General features: G+C 48.9%; 1 protein-coding gene across 3 annotated transcripts in view; it reads left to right on the forward strand.

The window, feature by feature from the left end:
• The window catches only part of Svp (COUP transcription factor 2), an 88113-nt gene that overhangs the window by 20077 nt on the left and 51509 nt on the right, over nt 1-16527 (forward strand). For 2 of the 3 annotated variants that reach the window (XM_076781066.1, XM_076779441.1), the window contains exon 3: nt 8716-8778. The exons of the other annotated variant lie outside the window; for it this stretch is intronic. In XM_076781066.1, coding sequence (XP_076637181.1) covers nt 8716-8778 — 63 coding nt within the window. The remainder of the gene's footprint in view (nt 1-8715; nt 8779-16527) is intronic. 3 annotated transcript variants of the gene reach the window in all.

The raw sequence follows: 16527 nt of genomic DNA on the forward strand, positions 1-16527 counted from the left end.
CGGAGGGAAAGGAGGAAGGAGCAAGGAGTAGGAACGTTAAAGGCAAGAAGGACGCTCGGCGGAGGGTCGAGCGGTGAGGTATGGGCTGGAGCGGAGCAATGGGGTGGGGGGGGGGCCGAGGTGGCGCGGCTGGTAGGGACCTAGAAGAGGGCAGGAGGGGAAGAAAGGGGAAAGGGGAAAAGGGGCCCCGCGGGGGAACGAGGAGGCGAGTCGGTGGTCCGAGGTCAGCGGGGTGCATGACCTTACCTCGGGGCCCCTTCCTTCCGTGGGGCCCCCGAGGCAGACAGGATGCGCTCAAGATTACCCCGCAGATACTGTCCGCGATGATTACAGAAATCTAGGAAGCCGCTCAATTTAATTAACCCTTAATTGCGACTGGCCGACGACGACGGTACGTTTCGCGGAGCTATCCCGCTCCCTTCCTCCTCGTCTCGGTAGCTTCGAAAACGACCGCGACTTCGCGTGCCGCGATATCGCGTTACCGCGAGAAACTCTTGGCCAGCCTGCCAGCCGGCGAATCGCCGCGGGTAAACCTTGCGCCCGATTTCCTTCGATTCGCCGTTTCGCCTTGCAATTCTGGCCCCCAGGAAACGCTTAACAGCGTTATCGTTTAAACAGTTTCAAGATATTCCTTGGGCAAGATGTGGGGGAATAATGAGGAAACGCGAACTTATTACAAAAGCTAATATTAAGCTGAACCAGAAATCAGTATATCGTCGCTAGACAGCCACGTGTACGCATAAATATGAATAATAAAATCGTCCGTCTCTCCTTGCACGTACAAAATGACGTGACGTTACGTCAGTGGCGGCCGGTTATAGATCTAAAAATTACGTAAAATTACGTCAGCGACTGAGAATGTGTTAATTGCGCGGGCACAAGAACGTAATCAGATCCACTAGGAAACTCTCGATGCAGATCATCGCGGATACGTACTCGGGGATCGACGGACGAATTCGTCCGTGAGGAGGAATCGGTGGAGCCGTGGTGGATTTCACTTATCTCTCGGCGTCGAAGCATGCGGCACGCCGATGCAACGACGATGGCCATTATGGCCGCATTAACTGAAATTAGACATTGTTTCCCTTGCCGGGCTGGAACGATGCAACAATGGGAGGACGACGAAGGCGGATAGTCGGGCTGCTCGAACGAACGGTTCGGGGCAACCGAACCAAACCAAAACGATGAGACGAAGGAAAGGCTGGGAATATAAAATGGGACGGGAGGAACCGAGACGGAGCGAGATGGGTAAAAATTACGCGAGGCCAACATACGAGGAACGAGAGAGAGAGAGTACCGTCTACTCTGGTGGCTCTTGCCTTTTCTTTTTCATCCTGTGCTCCGCTCTTTCTCTCCGTCCTGTACGTTTTTCTCTGTCCCCGATGTCTACCTTTCTCCCCAGCGTGCGCCAAGAAGAGATTGCCGATATTACGGCAGGGTCAGGATCGTGACTTTAATCAATTAGCGAGGTTTCTCGGACCCGGGAAATGATTAGTAATCCGGCTGGCGGTCGATTCTTGATTCTCCGCGCACGGCCAGGCCTCTTCTCCGCCCTGCGTCAGCTTCCAGAGAACCGATAACGCCGGATAAAGGTTCGTCCCCGGGGAATCCGAATCCGAAACCGAAACCGAGAACGAAACGGAGAGCTACCAAATGCGGTTTGACAAATACGAGCATCGACGCGAAATGGCCATTCGAACTAAGCTGCAAGCTGGGCCAAAAGTCGAAACAAACATCTTCGAGTAGAATTTTTTCTATAATCGCGGTTTGGCCCACTGGTGCATTGGCTCGATCTCGATCTCGATCGCGTTGGTTGCAACGAGGTGACGAAACACGGGCTTGCGTATCGTTGCGACCCAAAATTAAACACTCGAGGGCCACGAGAGCCTTCGCGCCTAGAAAACTGCTTCGTCGCTATCGGCTGATAAAGTGGGACTTCTACGAGAGACGCGACAGATGTCTTACGAGTGGAAACGTGGATCAATTTTTAACCAGTATCATTTTTTTACCAACTTACAATACGTGATTCAATTAATTCAAGACACGAAGGATTAAAACGTAGTAAACAAAACGCATTGAAAGAAATTCAGACACGCGTCACGACGGTAAGCAATGCATTCAAATGCGCACAGACGTTCCACGCTAGATGCTTGTATATTATTTTCATCGATAGGTATTATATTTTAGCGGTAACCAACGCGGTGTCACAATTCAATCCAATCGTTTCAGCCGGTCTTATCTTATTAATTTGAACAAGACAATCGATTTGTGTATCGTCACGACAGCGCATAACGAGATTTACGACATTGCGAAATTCATGAAGAAATGCAGCATAGGGTAGACGATAAATAATGGGACCGAGACGTGTTTTTATACCGCGTATACATTTACCTTTGAAATTAGTATTCGTGCAACAAATCGTTCCGAGGAATGTCTGTAAACCATTTGAGACTTATCCTGGCGTGCGACACCTATCGATTACGTCGTCTTTCGTACTCCTTTGATCGCATTCACGAAAAAATCGATGTAACACTCGATAACTAGTCCGAACGGAAGCTTGGGTATGTCTTAAGGGAAAATAATTCGAAAAAAAAGTAATTTTTATATTTTAGAAATGAATTCCTACGGTATATGGCACTCGACGCGTTTAATCGAATCGAGCACTGTAATACCGATTACCAGTTATAATCCTTGGAATTGCATCATGTATTAATGAGTATTTAATTGAATTGGTCCCATTGCTACGGGCCGATATAAGTTTGCACAGGTAATCGCAACGCAATTTTTTACTGTCTAAACTGACGCAATAAGCTTACGAACTCGCTGACAAGTGTTCGTATTAATATGTTTCTTAGTTCGATGTTGGATCAATCAACATCACTCATCGTACAAAATAATACTTATTATTAGTAACATGGTTCAAAAACAATGAAGGAAACGTCGACAGAGGATTCTGTCAAGAATTAGTATTAACACTGAATTAGATACATGCATTTCCTAACGCTTTGCCTGAACGCAGAATTGTAATACAGATCGACTGGTCGACTTAACGAACCGTGTAATGAGTCATAGGTTTGTTTCTCCCACTATCTGTTATTCCAAACGATAGAGGCGATCGCTAGATGGCATCGTTGCCTTGTTTGTCTTATTTTCCTATAAATAAAGTGGAAATACACGAGCGTAAATTCCAAACGATTAAAGTATTTTTCTTAACCTTATCGAATTACATGTTAAAACAGAGGATTTCCCAAGACGACAAGTACTCATTCGATCGAGTTGTGAAGTTATTAAAGAAACAGCAACGCTAAGATGCAAGATAGATCCAACAAAGTCACCTGACAGTCGAAGACATCCGGTGACGTCGTCCTAATCGATCGCTCGTGGCGTTTACCGTAATTTTGCACGCGACTCCGTCGTTACGACGCTCAACGAGGAAAATGGAGAAAACGAGAGCGACCTCGAGATTTCCAAGGAAGTTGCAGCACGAATGGGAACAACTACGACGACCATCGTTCCGTTACGCGCGAATACCAACAAATCGAACACGATCGCTCGAGACAACAAATCCGAGCAAAAACAGCTCCGTATAAATGTGGACAACTTTGATAGTATTCTAAGACGGCGTTGATTACGATTAATAGCAACGCGGAGGTATCTCCTGCTTCCTCGTCTTCGGTCGACATTCGATTTTTAACGGAGATAAAATTTCTAAGTTATCGTTAGTGGAAAATGAACGCAATTTATCGGTTCAGGGGATGCTCGAAGCAGCTTACGGAACGAAATGTCCTCGATCGTAGGCATATTTCCTCGCGTGCAATAAAATCGAACCTTCGCTAAAGCATTTAGCAAGCAGAAATGAGAAATGGATTTTACGTTGCTGGACCGATACAGAAGAATCACCGCGACAACGTCCCAAGTCGGATTTACGTCCTCGTAAAGTTCTATGCGTTTCGAGGAATCCACCAGACATTTTGTATTTTGTATTGCCGTCAGGAAATAAAAATATTACGTCCGACACACGTGCTTTATTTTCTCGATACTACCCCATCCCGTTCTCAATTACTTCGTTAGTCAGGGTATGTCCGATTCGTTCGTAAAATTTTTCCACGCGATTCGTTCGGAGCACCGTCGACCTCTCGTATGCCATGGATTCGCGTTCGACTCCGAGAGCGATGGAAAAAAAGCAGTCGGTTCGCAAAGCCTATGCGACCGTCACGAACGAAATCGTTAACGCGAGGCGTACCTACGCTCGGTCGTGTTTACTCGCATAATCTCTTTCCGACCATTAAAATACAAAGTAGGTGCATTACCATGACAAAACTGTCGTCGGGTCAAGAGTACCTGACACCGTTCGTGGGGGATTGCGATCGGAACTCGGGCTCGTTATGCATATTCAGAACGGTGCAAGGTCCACCGTTGCCCGTATTACCCTTTGTTCGTTCCCCCTGCTCGACATCTAGGTAAACTTTCCTTTCGGCTCGCGTTTCGTGCTCGTCCCCCTGCCTTCCTGTCGACGAGTTTTATTCGCGGCAATGCTCGTTTCTTCGCCGACGAACCACCAGCGTACGCTCCTCGAGCATCCCTTCGACGATGACCGTCCTCTGTCGCCCTCCAACGTCCGTGGGTAGTCTTCGAGCAGAGTCGAGTAAATTTGATTTGTAAAAAAGAGTAAATCGGTGGAGAGAAATCCGTCGATGGAGTATGACAGGGACTGTTTCTGGTGGGTAGGCCTTAATAGCGTGCATAGGGGGAACGTACGTGTATACTAAATGCGCTGACACTCGACTGGGAGCTAGCAGAGGCGACCTTCGAGGCTGTTGGAGCTCTCGCGCGATCAGAATGTGAAAGTTCACTCGGAAAAGGCGGTCAGCGCCACGTTGGTCGGGTTTGCGCACACCCACTGACACGTTCGTTCTCTGCTGCTCGCGCTCGTCTCTCTGTCTATGTCCTTTGCCGATTATAGGAGAAACATCGATGCGCGGTCACGCGCGCTCTCTTCTCGTGCCCGGCTCTCCGCTACTTCCTACGTCGTGTATCTTCGAACAGTCCCCTACTTTCTTCTCGCGTCTCTCGAGTTCTTCATCGAGCACGACCTCGAACTTAAAAGTAACTATGGTTTTTTACACGTTGGCCACCAGTTTTAGTCGATACGAGCCGTGATACGTAGCGTTGAGAATTTAACATATTTTACTCAGGCTCGAACGAGCTTCTAATTATTTATTTACGAAGCGTGCGTTCGTAGTACGATTCGTTCTAGTAAATGGTTCGTTGCAAATCTCATTAAGTAGAAAAAATATCTCGTTGGTCGTCCAAAAGGTAAAAAATTCACCATAAATTTCGAAGATTACTTTCGCACCAACTGTGAATGCCGATATCGCATTAAGATCATGTTGTACCTAGCACGTTATAACGCTCGCTTCTATTGCAATTAATTAAATGTTATATTCCACTTAGACCATTCAGGAAGGTATCCGTGTTCCACGTCGGTTTAGATCTTTGTCAATGTATGGCTCTTGCGATCCAATTAAGGGAATATGCTACGGTTAACGCATCGAAATTACTTGCTTTTTCGAGAGGCCGTCCAAATGAAATATCAAACGAAGAACATTAGTAGTTTCTCATAATCGATAGAGAGTACACGTTCAGGAATATTCTTAACTACTCAAAAACGTCATTCGTGATGTGCGTCAAGTTGTACAGTGCCAAGGACGAGGCGTATCCAAATACAAAACGTCGAATGCTTTCGTAATTCTTCCTAACGTTGTTATTGCATGTCACATATTTGAAGACAAAAGAATTCGCTTCTATTTACCTCTTAAAAATTAACGACCGAATGGCGCTTTTGACGGTGATATTCTGAAATAAAATTCAACCAAATAATCGAGCAGGTTCGTTTATGGAGAGTCTAGAAAAGGACGGAATAACGTAAGGAAGGGGAAGGTAATTCCAGTCGGAGAAAAGAGCGCGATGCAAATATCAACAGCCGTTAACTCGTAAAACTCACCTGCCTTGCGTCGCGAACCAGTCTCTGATAGACGTGGGCAGATACGCGACTAACCCGTTCATTCTCGCGCGTTCATTGGTTCGTACGTTCCGACCGACGCGAAGGAAAACGTTTTAAACGCGTCGAACTCACGACCGATCGTGCTCGAAGCCTGCGAACAAATTTATTTTCCACCTCGAAGTCTCGTGGACGCGTTTAAACGATTATCGTGTTCGCGAAGAGTTCGATGCTCCTTGAACTAAATAAATATCTGGGTGGCTGGAGCGTAAGGGGTTGAAACGCGATCGGAAAAGATCGAATTGGTCGAGGTTGGGGCCAGGAAAGTGGTTTGGACGAGAGGCGAAGGCGTCGAGGACTCGTGGAGGATCGGGAGGGGAGCGAAGGAAGGAGAATTGGACGTCCGAGTGAATCACGGTCCGAAAGTAGTCGCGTCGAGCGTGGGACGAGGGGAGAAGAACGGTTTGAAAGACAGTAGGTCAAAAGAGCGTTCTCTCGGCCGCGAACCGGAACGGAGGAAGGACATCGCTGGGAGAAATTCCTTCGCCGGGAGGCTCCCACGCAATCGTCGTGGACGATTCACGCGATTACGCGTAATCGGAGGGTTGGACTGGACTGAATGGCGTGTTGAGAAATTAGTTTCGTCGGAGCACGGTCTTTTGAGGTCACCGGTGGCGTTTTTCGAGAGGAAACGATCGACTCGATTCGAGGAAAGAGTTTTCGCGGAGGGGTCGGGGCGTTGGACTCTCACGTTCGACGCGTTTTTCTTACACGCGAGGCCAAACGCGGCGCGGCGCGTTGCTCTCGCGGCTGACCGTAAAGCACGATAACTACCGGCTCGGGGCCCGTAGTCCGTGCACGTTTGCGAATCGACCCTAAGAGAGCGGAGGTGAACGAAAGAAAACGGATATTAATAACGCGGCCCGTACGCGATTCTCGCGCGGTACCTCCCTCCGGCCTCCTCCTCTTTCGCGAGACACGCCCGACTCATCGACTCTCCTTTCGATCTCGTTCTCGTACCGTACCGTTTCGTCTTCCTCCGGTTGGTCGTACCTTCCTCAAGCTTAACGTCGCTCGCATAACGCGAGAGCCCGGTACCGTGGAGTAGCATGCGAGCGGGGCCTCGCCGCGAGCAGACACCGTGGGAATCTTAGGCGGGCCCACTGGCCGCGCGCGCTGCCCTCTCGGCTCTCTTCTCCTCTCCTCCTTTTTACCTTTACACTCTTCTCGCCTCCTTATCCCTCTCTCTCTCTCTCTCTCCGCTCTCCTGGATGCGCGTAACCCCTCGCAACACCGTCCGATCCTTTCCCTTTCGAATACCCCGGTCTTTCGTTCTTTTCTCTATCTTGGACGCCGCTTCTCCGATCGCGCCGACCCGCCCGACTTTGTATCTTCTAATTTGCGCTTGCACGAGTAACGGGCACCGGCCGAGATCCGCGGCCTGATACCGCTTCGTGCGCTCGAGTCATAGATTTTTGATAGAAACGGGGTCCTCTCGAGGAAGCTATCCAAGGTGGATTCGTAATCGAATCGGAGAAACGAGGAAGCGTCGGAGGGTCTTGGGCAGGTAGGCAGCGTCCGATAGCGTCGAAGGGACGGGCGGCAGGATAATGGCGAGCTGCCGCGTCCATTCTGGTTCGTGGTCGCGAGCACCGATCCTCGCTGGAAGGCGAGCACGGCGAGGGTAATCGCCGACGGCCCAAGTCGGTAACCTTCTTTCCGGCGAAATTATCATAATGGCTCGGAACAGAAGCATGGCCCGGAGCGACCTCCGCTCGCTTGGAAACTGGCTGCCACGATGCATATTCTCTCGCCATCTTCCGCGAGTCTCTTAGACTCGACTCCTCGACTCGTCTCGACCGGTGGGTTTACGTGTGCTCGGTTGCCCTGCCGGGGCAACGGCAACTCCACCACGCACACCTACACCTACGTAGGCTACACATACCCCTCGCACGGTAATTACGTGACGTATTAATACCAGTTATTCCGCGTCGACTGGTTCTCTGCCCGTCTCGATCCGCAGGTGGATTTCGGATCTCTTTCTTCTTCCACCGATACTCTTCTCTTCCTTCCTTTCTTCCTGCCTTCCTTCCTTCCTCTCTTCGTTCCTTTTCTTCGGCCACGTTCTATACCGCTGTCGTTCTTCTCATTTCGCGGCGCGTACGCCCCCTCCCGCGAAACGATAGACGTTTATTAGCTTGGAATAATAACATACAGGAACCGATTCGAGGGGATTTTTTTCCTCTAATCATCGACGCTTACGATGCAAGTTAAAACTATTTATTGCGCCGACTATTCTTACAAGCGCATGACCTTTAACCACCGCTTTAGTCTCGTCACTGAATTCTCGCGACTGGCGATTTGGAATTACTCCGAATTCGATTCGAAGCCTTACGAGTCTTTATTTGTTCGATAAATAAGTAGTCAATGTCTTGCACCTGTATTACCAGAAATTATATGTACATATATCTTAAGAACGCAAAAATATAATAGATTCTAATGCTGCGCTTACTAACTGTGCTGACAAGGAACGTCCGCGAAGTGTCCTTCCCCCTCCGCCGATTTTGATGAATTGTCAATGATTTGTTTAAAAGACTACCTCGTATATCCGATACTTTTGAAGATAATATCGGAAGGCTGAAACTTTGGAGAGTAGTTTCAACCCTAAAACGTGAATTACCGCAGCTAAAAAGATACGTATCCCTTATTTTTAGCCCCTCTACAAACCTGCAAAGTTTCATCAAAATGGAGGGGAGGACACTTCGCGGATGTTCCTTGTGAGTAAATTCTACTTAACCTCTATTGCATGAACTTTATCTTAACTATCGGGAATCACTCGTACTCTATCTAAACAACGACTACTCTCTGCGAGGGAACGTCGATCTCGAGTCCCTGAAAATTTCCTGCAGTAGCTTTCTCATAGTACACTCTGTATTTTTTTTAGCTTGTGCTCGTATCCAAACGATAATCCAAACCGCAGACAAACGATTCGGAAGGTGCTTTTGGTCGGACCGGTCGACTCCGCGGGAAAAGGTGGAATCGCTCTGGGCGATTCCTCGTTCTGCTAAGAATTTTTCCCCTTTACGCTTGATCGCGTCGCGCGTTACGTCACAGATTTCCAAGAGGGAACGCGAGAGCGTCGAATTTTCCGCTCCGTCGCCCCCGAGGAAGTTCCACGTTCGGATGGGAACGAAATCGCCGATGGACGAAACTTTTACCGAAACTGAAAGTCCGTTTCGAACCGGGGACCAACGATTTAACCGAGCATTCGATAACTCGAGACAAAGACTTGCTTTATAGACGATCGTTCATTTTTAATATGCAATTACTCGTTAGGACAGACCACTATCATAGTCGTAGATGCTAGGAAGGTAGCACCGTCCAAAAATTCGATTGCAAAGTTGAAACGAAGCCGCGCGAAGCTGGGCAGGCCGCAGGATGCGAAATGGCGAGAAGCAAAAGAGCGGGGCACGAGCACGAAGCGTCGTTGTAACGGGACGACGATACGGAAATCTTAATAGCATCGACTCGCGGCACTTCTCACCGGCCGCCTACTCTTTGGCTTGCCACCTTCGAGCCGGAACTGCCGCTCGAGGGGACGAGCACCCGCTTATTAGCCGCGTAAAAATGATTCCGTGTTGCAACGGCCACGCGATACGCGCCTCTTACTCCTCTCTTTTCCATCTTGCTCCTATCTCGGTTGCTTCTTTTCCTCCCCGTTGATACGACCGACTTCCGTGTCACGGAACGCGTCTGTCTATCCGACTGTTACGAGAACGATCGGTTCGAAAAAGATTCGTTCCGAAAAAAACGCGTATTCTGCGAACACGAACGATCGAGTTCGAACGGAGTCCCCTCGAAGAGAATCGGGCGCCAAAAGAGTTAAAAGAGAGGAAAGACGAGAGAGCAGGGGAGTTAGGTAGAAGCCGGGAAGCATTCTTCCCATCATTAGGCTATTTCGTTGCGGGCCCGCCACGGGGTCTCGTGTAGGTGTTTATTTATCGCCGAAGCGAGCGCGCAGGGAATTAGTACCGAACGATGCACGCCTCTGTAATCTCTATTTGGAATAATTATCCGGCGAATCCTAATAGACCTCGAACGATACGGAAGGTGCTACGAGATTCTACAGCTTCTCGGGGTTACTGCAGTCCCCGCGAGGTCGTAAATTTCGCCGAGCATCGAAACGGAAACCATCAAATGGCGGCGTCTTCCCAAGAAGAGAGGATAGTTGACATGCCGCAGGCAATTTTTTCGCGAGATCCCAACCGGGAATACTTAACGCAGAGAATACCGAGAAATCGTGCAGGTTAGGTAAATACGTAGCTCGGAGAGCGAATCGTTTCGTTGGGATGTAGGTCGAGCACACCGCGAGGAGAACGCGCGTTATACGCGAACGATTCAAACCTACCTGGACGTACGTCACGACTCGAACGGGTAAACGTAAACTCGAAGAAGACGCTGATGCAAACGACCAGTTGTCGCTGTCGTCCGCGAAGCCAAGAAGAGAAAATCGGAGCACGTTCGGATAAATTGATAGTTTTAAATTGCCAATGACACGTGGACAACACAATAATTCGTAGAATACGGCCGAGAGAGGATAGACGCGAGCAGACGTTTTCTTTAAAGAATACGAACGCCGATCCCGCGTTGCGGGATACCTACCAGACGACCCAATGACCTCGTACCGATGCCCATGTAGGTCGTTACCGCCGGAGAAATTGTAGGCAGTCGGATTCGCGAGATATTCCAGCTCTTCCTTTTTCTTTCGTTTCGCGCGGCATCTTGTTTTCGCTCGCTCGTCGATCTTTCCGCTCGTGGCTGTCGCGCTATTCGCAAAACCTGTCGGTCGACGTTATTCCAGTTACACGGTTACTGAAAGCCGAGATAAGGGGGGAACTACTTTTCACGAAGTCATATTCGCGCGAAAATATAGACGGAAAATAAACGATCGAGACCGCGCGAAGTGGTAGCAATTTTCTAGAGGATGCGAGATAATGGGTCCGTCGTCTTGCGTTTCATCTTTACGATTGCCACACGACATTTATTTATTTCCGTACAAGAGGATAGCCCATTAGTATGCATAAAGTTATGAACGTTACGATGGGTGCTACAAAGTAAATTATAAATTTCTACGGTCCAGTAGTCGAGTACGCGGTAATTAACGAATGGTAGATCCGAAGGAAGTATGGGATCCGTCAAAGGAGTCTAATTTACTGCTACACGCATTCGCAACATTAAACATTGTTGGTGTTAGCTTCTTTTACAATACATGGATCCTGATTTACTGTTTCTCCTCGTTTCGAGCACCGTTTAGCAGTAAATTGCTCTAACCCCAATACTACTTCGTTCTAGTCACCAACAATTTCTTTAGTTCATACAATGACACGAATTCGACCAGAGAAAAAGATTACTCGTTTTTTTTAAATTTCCTTTCGACGATCTTTTATTTCACGTCACTCATTCTCACGTTCCTGTTCACTTTCTCGATACATGAGTGCGCAAATTGGCCTTCCCGTTGAAGCGATCGACTCCTACTCGACCAAACGATTTAATCCTCGCCGTTTAGAACGCGCCTCGGACCTGGCTTTCACGGACGCGCGTTCCAGGACCCGCGACGGGATCGTATTTTTTCGTCGGCATCTCCGAAACGACGTTTATGGGGCCCCGTTTCAAAGTCAACGTGTCAGAACGCGGCGACGGGCCGAGAGAGGACGAAGAAACCTACGCGGCGATTTCGTCGAGAAATGAATTTGGCGCGAGTCGTGCAACAAAACGACGAGCGTTGCCGACTGCTCGCGCGAACATTTTTTTTATTATTATTAGTATCAACGTCAACGGAAAATAACTTTACGATTTATGAATGGAAGAGAGGAACTGTAGCAGACAGAATAAGGAATTTTTCTCTAGACTCATACTAAAATGTCGGATCTGATTTGCAACAACGACCACGTCCACCGACCTACGTTAGCCAGAGCCCCGTTTGCCGGCATAGTCGTTGCCCAGCGTCCACCGCGATGAGGAGGGGTTGGTACTTGCTGGGAGCTCGATTTGGGCGCAATAACTCGTCCCACAGTTTTGGGCGTCGCTAAAAATTTAGTCCATCGATCGCGAACGCAAAGAATTCGAGGAAGAAGTGCTTTCTCGAGGCGCGTTTCCATTTCCGTGGTCTATCGGGGGATCCTGGGTTAGCCTCCGCAGGGGTTCCCGCGCGATTCCTGCGGATCGACCGTTTGCACGGTTCAAGTTTGACGCAGCAGCACGCGCGCGTATCGTTACACCGCGTGAAATTTCTAAGCCGTACGTCATGGCCGCTAATGAAATTCCTTTCCGCGCGCCGCGCCGCGCGATCGTCTTAATCAACGCGCTGTCGCTGCGAACGAAAAAAATTAGCATTTTAAATCACGCGCTCCGCGGGTGCTCCTGCCCTCCCCTCACGCGGCCTCCCCTCCCCGTCGTTTCGTTCCATTCGTCTCCTCGCGCGTCTTCTCCTCGTTCCTTCCACCGATCACCCCTTCACCCCCCACGCTCCCGCCAACGGCCAGTATATTCTCCGACGCTCTTTTATTTCCGAGTCGACGTCATCTCCGTAATTCGTTTATTATCGAAGAGGAGAACGGAAGATTGATCGTCGTTTCTCGATGTTTATAATTATTTTGAACGATGCCTGGCGCTCATTGTGCGTCGCGCGGAGACGGATATTCTTCTCGAATACGGACGCGTAAGCGAGTCGAACGAGGAAAGCGATAGCCTCTCGTCTCGTTCGCCTCTATCCCTCTCTATTCGGCTCTCTTGACCCACTCTCGCTCTCTCTGTCGGTCTCTCCAAGACCGCGTCAGCACCATCAATCCATGTCCAAGAATTTCTCTATGGCCGTGCGTGCCCGGGTATCTCGGTACACGGAGACGTTTCGTTTCACCGCCTCGAATTTCGCTCGAATCTGGGATTTCTATGGTCGCGCGCGAACCCGAACCCGATATTCATCGGCGCCCTCCGTCGAAGACGCGGCTCGATCGAATCCTGCCAGTGGCTGTCGACGGAATCCGAAAACTCGCCGCTGCTGTATCGAATAAATCAACAATTACGAGGAATGTGTTTTAAAGAGCATTTTACTACCGGGCGACTACGCCTTCGGAATTTCAACGCGTCGTTCGTTCCGGGTTTCGAACTTCGGTATAAAAGAGTTGCTGAAATTAATGGACGTTTCGATACGTTGATATTATTGCGACGTTCTTTGTACGCAAATTAGACGAAAACTGTATTGAGTCTACAGGCACTATCTATCAGCATGACTTTGATCGTATAATCAAATTAAAGATTTGATATCTTTGGTAAATATAGTGTCGAGAACGGAGCGTAAAAGCATCGTTGAAAGAATCGAACGGACCAATGTCGTTGCGATATTCGTTGGCGTTAATGCACGATAATAAAATTAGGAAAAATTCAGTCGCAGGAGCGAAGGAACGCGAAAAAATTACGTCGCGGACTTTGGTACGGATCGAGTCTTATTGCCGCTCCGATAAGTTTATCGGTTGGACGTTGCGCACAGGTTTTTTTCCGTGGACACGTCGATTCTTTCGCTCGGTCGTTGAAACGAATAACACAGATCGACGATAAAAGTTATATATGTTGTTAGCGATAGAAGGAACGACACGTAATATACCGATACGACGCGGGGTGTACTCCGCGACGCGATGCACGATTTTTCAGCCGTTTTGGCCATCCGACAAGACAAAATCTGGAAACTATCCAATGTGTACTGTTTACCGGAGAACATCCAATAATCATATCTTTACAAGACACAAAATAGAAACTAGTAATTATGGTTGAATTAATTGGCAGGGAACTGATATCGTTGAGTCCCGTTCTGCACGCTATTGTTAATACATTTTCTCTTGTTTCGTGCGTAAACGTAAGAATATTATTATTACGTTCGTTCCGGGCGCGCGAAACAATATTTTCAAGACGCTGGAGGCGATTCAGCGTTCTCGATTATCTCGTGCCGCGCGAACGAAATTGTCCCGAGCGTATCCAGCCACTGGCGTTTCTGTACTACGGTTTTGGAACAAAAAATGCGCGCGTTCGATAAAGCCGAGGCGCAATCGCGCCTCTTCCCAGCAATCGCTCGACCTTTAACCCGCCGCGAATAATTATTGGCTGCTGTCGCGAATCGAGGAATTTAGGCGCGACGATCGGCTCGCCGCGCCAGAAAAAAGAACCACAACCATCGAACGGTCAGATAATACGCAATCTTGCGTTAACTCTCGTCAGAATATTCCCTCGATTTCTTGGATCCACGATAGGCGGTAACGGAACGATTCGACCAGAATTAACGCGTTCACTGGTGGTCGCTGATACTCGCCGCTTCAAACTTCAATCGTGTAAAACTTTAAACGATCCTATAGAATAAATGAGGACGTAATAACGAATTAATTAAAATCAACAGATTTTCGCATTGGCGAGGTATCGGGGAAAACGAGTCTGTTGTTTGTCGAGCATCGCGCTCGCGAACAAATTTAAACAGAATCGAATGGCGTAGGTTTGAAGAGCGAGGTTTAATTAAATCGTACGGCAAGGGGTTAAACACCTGTTATCAACCTTCTGGTCGACCGGGCATTGAACCCGTCGAGCGCAGAAGCAAGACTCGAACGAAAACCGGAGTACGTTTCGCAAGGCGAAAACTCCGCGGAGCGAATGGCTAGCGAAATGCGAGGTCGCCGAGAACGAAGCAGCTAGGAGCTATCGCGCATCTGTCGCGGCGGGCATCCGTGGCCATCGGCACTCCTTCGAGTCTTGTAACGAGGAGAAACTCGATGGAACGAGCGACGGTTAATGCGCCGGTGCAACTACATATGCCACGACCGGGGACGAGCGCAGACGCCGAGGCGACGCGACGCTGCGTTTCGATTCGTCGCGGATTCTTTTCCGCTCGAGCGAGCCGCGCGAACGAGTATCCACGTTCGGGCCGACCGGTAACGGTACCGAATCTACTTGCATACGCGCGTCGCCTATACTTTGCATCGACACGCGTTAAACCTTGTTTTTCATCCACAATACGTCCTAGACATCTGACATAAAAAAACAACCAGCGTTTAAAAAGAAGAGTCTCGCGTAACGGCTCTGAAACTCATATTTACGAACGTCTCGAAAAAGCTGTTGTTAATTCGAATGAAACGCCTTTTCGAAGCGCGAGGAGACATCTTTAAATATTTATTAGAGGATCTTGAGCTGTTCGACGATGCTCCTGTTTCTGGTCGTCTAAGAAGACGATTGGAGAGGTTTGGCGGCGTTAACGATCGCGTCTAACCGTGGTGGCCTCGGCCGGTAGAATTCGCGAACGGTGTCTGGTGGTTGTCGGTTTTTCACCAGAACCGAGGAGCACGGCGAAGGTTGGCGAAGGAGGAGGTCGGAGAATGGGAAGATAGCGGAGACGGTGTTCGTTAGCCGCGGGGCGGAGGTTGGAATTCAGGCGGTGCGCAGCAGGGTGCCGTTTCTCGTCGGGACCCCGGAGAAAAAGAAAGATGGAGTGTGACGTTGGGTGGAAGAGAGGACGGAGGGACAGTCTCGTACGTGGCGGATTCTCTTCCTGCTGCCCCTGCCTTTCTTTATCTCTTCGCCTCTGCTTTAACCTTTACCCGGCGATCGCGTTTCTTTCGACCGCCGGACCGGACGATTATCGGAAAGCCGCGCGACTTCGCCACGAAATACAGTTAAACCCCCCTCGGTACGTGATCCGCGTTATTACCGAAGATTAACAGTAAACTCGAAGAACGCGATACGATCTGTACGACGCTCGTAATCGCACCATCTATTCTCGAAAAAATTCAAGTGCGGTAATAACAGTGGCGCTCCGCTCGGCGTGGAACGCGGGAACATCGCGAGCGCGTAACGGTTTTACAGAGATTTCGCGCCTAATGCCCGATACAGTAAGGAGCACGAGCGAACCAACCTTAGGAATTTAATAGCGAAACGCTATCGAGTCTGTTTACTTTAGCTAAAATATGACTTCGTGGTATACGAGTATTCGGTACGAGAGAACGGTATTCAGGTGGGAAAACGACCAAAGTTCGCTGGACTCTCGCGCTTTTCACTCGTTTGGCTAGGACGATCCTTCCTCTTTCAAACGTCGAACGACCGTGTTGTTTCTTCTCGCGTTTGTCCACGCTCGTTCAATGAGAAACGTCTAGTCTTCTCGTCTCGAGCGTTTGCTTTTGCACAATATTTGCCGATTCTTCGGAGAACGCGAGACATCGGTTTTCTTCCCATTCATCGGTCGTTCAGCTACTCCGACCGAGCACTTTACGCGTAGTGTAATTCTCTAATTAGTACAACGACGCTTGCACGGTCTCTGCGTCGGTAACAAATAGAATAATTGTCTATTTTTACGAGAGATCTTTAAACCTTAGACTCGGAGAGGTTTGGTAGATCTCCCGTTGGAGTGCATAAACAGTGCATAACTCCTTCACTTCCTCTGCAGCGAACTCGTCAATGGAAAAATTGTATAGCTTACGTTTTGCGTAACACACATA

Source organism: Colletes latitarsis, chromosome 1, assembly GCF_051014445.1.
Source record: "Colletes latitarsis isolate SP2378_abdomen chromosome 1, iyColLati1, whole genome shotgun sequence".
In the NCBI taxonomy this organism is placed as follows: Eukaryota; Metazoa; Arthropoda; class Insecta; order Hymenoptera; family Colletidae; genus Colletes; species Colletes latitarsis.